General features: G+C 32.9%; 1 protein-coding gene across 1 annotated transcript; it reads right to left on the minus strand.

Moving 5' to 3' along the window:
- Positions 1-356: 356 nt before the first annotated feature.
- LOC123911665 (protein PIN-LIKES 2-like) lies at positions 357-2552 on the minus strand. Its single transcript, XM_045963135.1, has 2 exons — positions 2273-2552; positions 357-1991 (listed from the first exon to the last, which is right to left on the minus strand). Exon 2 carries the CDS (start codon positions 1930-1932, stop codon positions 571-573), a length of 1362 nt encoding a protein of 453 aa, XP_045819091.1. The 5' UTR covers positions 1933-1991; positions 2273-2552; the 3' UTR covers positions 357-570.
- Between the last annotated feature and the right edge of the window lie 592 nt (positions 2553-3144).

The raw sequence follows: 3144 nt of genomic DNA on the forward strand, positions 1-3144 counted from the left end.
ACTATAAACATAGTAGAAGATTTTCCTTTTCTCTTTGTTACCAAAGCTTATGAAGTTAACTCTCTTAACATCATGTGTGAAAACTGCAAAGACTCATATGACCCCCCGACATTGGAGTATCAAACACTGCTGCGAGGGTAACTAGATAATTTATTTAGAGAAATGATGTTTTGAAGTCAACATTTTGAAGTAAAAAACAAGATGTCCTTTGCTTTTTATGTGTACTTCTAAACTCTGTGTAAGTGGTAAAAGATAAAATAGTACGAGAGAAATAAAGAAGACAATATGAATGAATGCGTAAAGTGGCTATTATATACTCCAAAAATGGAAAAACTACGGCCAGTTCCAACTTATAATTTCAAACGATAAACATGGTTTACCACATAAATCCAATTCAAAATCATTGCAATAACATTATTTGTATCTTCATCAAAATACCAAACCAATAAAACTAACAATTTTACATCATCATAACTCCAACTCCAACCTTTGACAACAAACAATGGCTACAATCTTCTAACTACTACCCCATAATCAATTTCAAGGTAGTAAAACATATATAAATCAACTTCAAATATACTCAATTATTTTGAAGTATATTACAGTGTATAAGGAAAATGAGAAAAGGGCAAACACATGCTGCCAGAAAAGAAGTGCCGAAGCTTCACTAACTGCATAACCTCTCAAGCTAGCAATTGCTCCAAGTAATATAGCACTAGGTGTTGTGTACTGTAACAAAAGCACAAATCTAAACATCGCATCATTTTCAACCAAGAAATTAAGCTTATTCGACAATGCAACAATCCCAATACCAATGATAGGAAGTACTAATAGCCTTGCCACAACAATACCAATTGTAGTTCTAAGTCCAAGTCTAGACTCATTTGGTCCTTCAGCAAGCATACCCCCTAATATAAGCATCACAGAAGGCACCATTGCTCCACCTAATATCTCTAAACTGTCGGTAATAAACAACAACGGAGCATCATATCCGAAGAACAAAGCTTTCAATTGAGGCACTGTGCCAATTATGATAGCTAACAGAGACGCAATTGTTGGCGGTTGAAGTATATGCTGAAGTGGAGTTTGTTCAGCAACAATTCTTATCCTCCTAACAACTTTAGGTTCTGCCAAACACCTAATAGACCTTGGACTGTTGTTACCGTCATTGTGTTCTGCCGTGATCTCAAGATCAGGAATTGCGGACGAGGAAATTCCTGAGATACTCTTAAACACCCTAGCAATAAAGGGTGTCTTAGAATGTTCAGTCTCTTTATCCTCCATACCAGGCCACTCAGCTTCAACAAGAAGCGGTCTACTAATATCATTGAGCGCACGCTGTTGTTCCTCAATTTCAATTTCAGCACCTTCCTCAACAATCTCATAATACTCCATAGGAGGCTCCATCATATGATAAACAAGAGTATAAACAAGAATAACAGCAACCCATTGAGCAAAAGAAACATAAGCCACACCTCTTGTGTTACAATGTTTCCCAAACGGATTATCCTTACTATGACAAACAGATCCAACAACAGCAAGAGGTAGATTACCAGTGTTACCAAATCCTGTCATGATAATAGTAAACCTAGTTAACTGTGGTGGTGGCCGACATATAACCACCACTAAAAAGCCGAGGAAGCAACCGAGAGCTGTACTGACGAGAACATTAACAGGAATAAACCACCAATCGAGGAAATTTTGAAGAGTAATGCTTTCACCCAACTCGGTAAATATAAGACATGGTAAAAACAAAGCAAAGACGAGTTTACTAAGGAGTTTGAATGTAGCTTTTGGGATGAATTGCATTGTAGGGTTTGCAAGAAGTAGTCCAATGACTGTTAAGCAGATAAGTTTCAGCAAAGGTACTATAGCAGTGGTCAGATCTGCAGCACCTGACCTCATATTCATTTCAAACAAATTATGTGACATGTTTTGTTTGTTTGATTGATTGATTGAAATTGATTTACCTCTTCAACACAAATTTCCTCCTGCAATAAATCAAATATATAGCATTCCAATAACAAAATTCAGATTCCAAATATAATACCAGCAAACTCAATTCCAAATATTGATTAGTTATATCGGTTATTCAATGAATCAGAAAAGTGAACTTTTGCTTATAATTATGGTCTCGGAGAAATTAAATACAAGATAAGTTAATGATTTGTAAGCATAAAGACAAAACAGAAGCTAAAAAATGATAAGGATCATAAGATTGTGAAAATAAAATAAAATTGAGAAACAGTGGAGCGGGGGAGGAAGAACTTACGAATGAGTTGAGGAGAATCAATGATTTGAGTGAGGCGAAGATAAGATTGAAATCAACTCGGTTTTCACAGTTGGGAAGGGAAAAATTAATCAGTGTCAGCCAGATAACTATATTATTGATGAAATCGATCAACTATCATACAGTTCATCGATTAGTTATTTATTTATTTAATTCTGGTCAAATTAGCTTGTATTTTTTTTTTGTTTGGGGTAATAATAGACAAAAAGAAAATAATTAATTTTTGTCCTCTTCAATACAATGCAAAGAAAACAAATGAGATTCCTTTTCCTCATGTGATCCTTTTTTAAATAAATAAAACTAGGCAAATACCTTGTAAAAAATAAAAAATAAAAAAATCGACAAATACCCCTTATGTCACTATTATAAGCAAAATTCCATTTTTTATATTTATTGAATAGTAAATATATCTAGTCTATAATATTGATCGGATACATCAATTATTCAATGAATATATATATATATATATAGGGTTATGTTAACTTGTGCCCTAAGGACACATGTTAAGCTACCTAAAAATAGAAATATAGCATTTAATGATAGAAAACATTTAATGTTTAGAAAATTGAATACACCACAAGTTCAATAAATTTTTTCCACATTTATCTCCTTAACATGTGCCCTTAAGGGCACAAGTTAACATTCTCCATATATATATATATATATATATATATATATATATATATATATATATATATATATATATATATGGCAAAATTACACTGCAGGTCCTTTATCTTATTTTTTTGTAACACTTTGGTGCTTTATCTTTTTTTTGTAATACTTTGGTCCTTTATCTTTTATTTGTAACACTATGGTCCTTTATTATTTTTTTTTGTAACATTTAGGTCCTT

Source organism: Trifolium pratense, linkage group LG2 (genome assembly GCF_020283565.1).
Source record: "Trifolium pratense cultivar HEN17-A07 linkage group LG2, ARS_RC_1.1, whole genome shotgun sequence".
Lineage (NCBI taxonomy): Eukaryota > Viridiplantae > Streptophyta > Magnoliopsida > Fabales > Fabaceae > Trifolium > Trifolium pratense.

Coding starts and splice junctions, on each gene's coding strand:
- LOC123911665 (XM_045963135.1), bottom strand. CDS start 1,932: ATGTCACATAATTTGTTTGAAATGAATATGAGGTCAGGTGCTGCAGAT.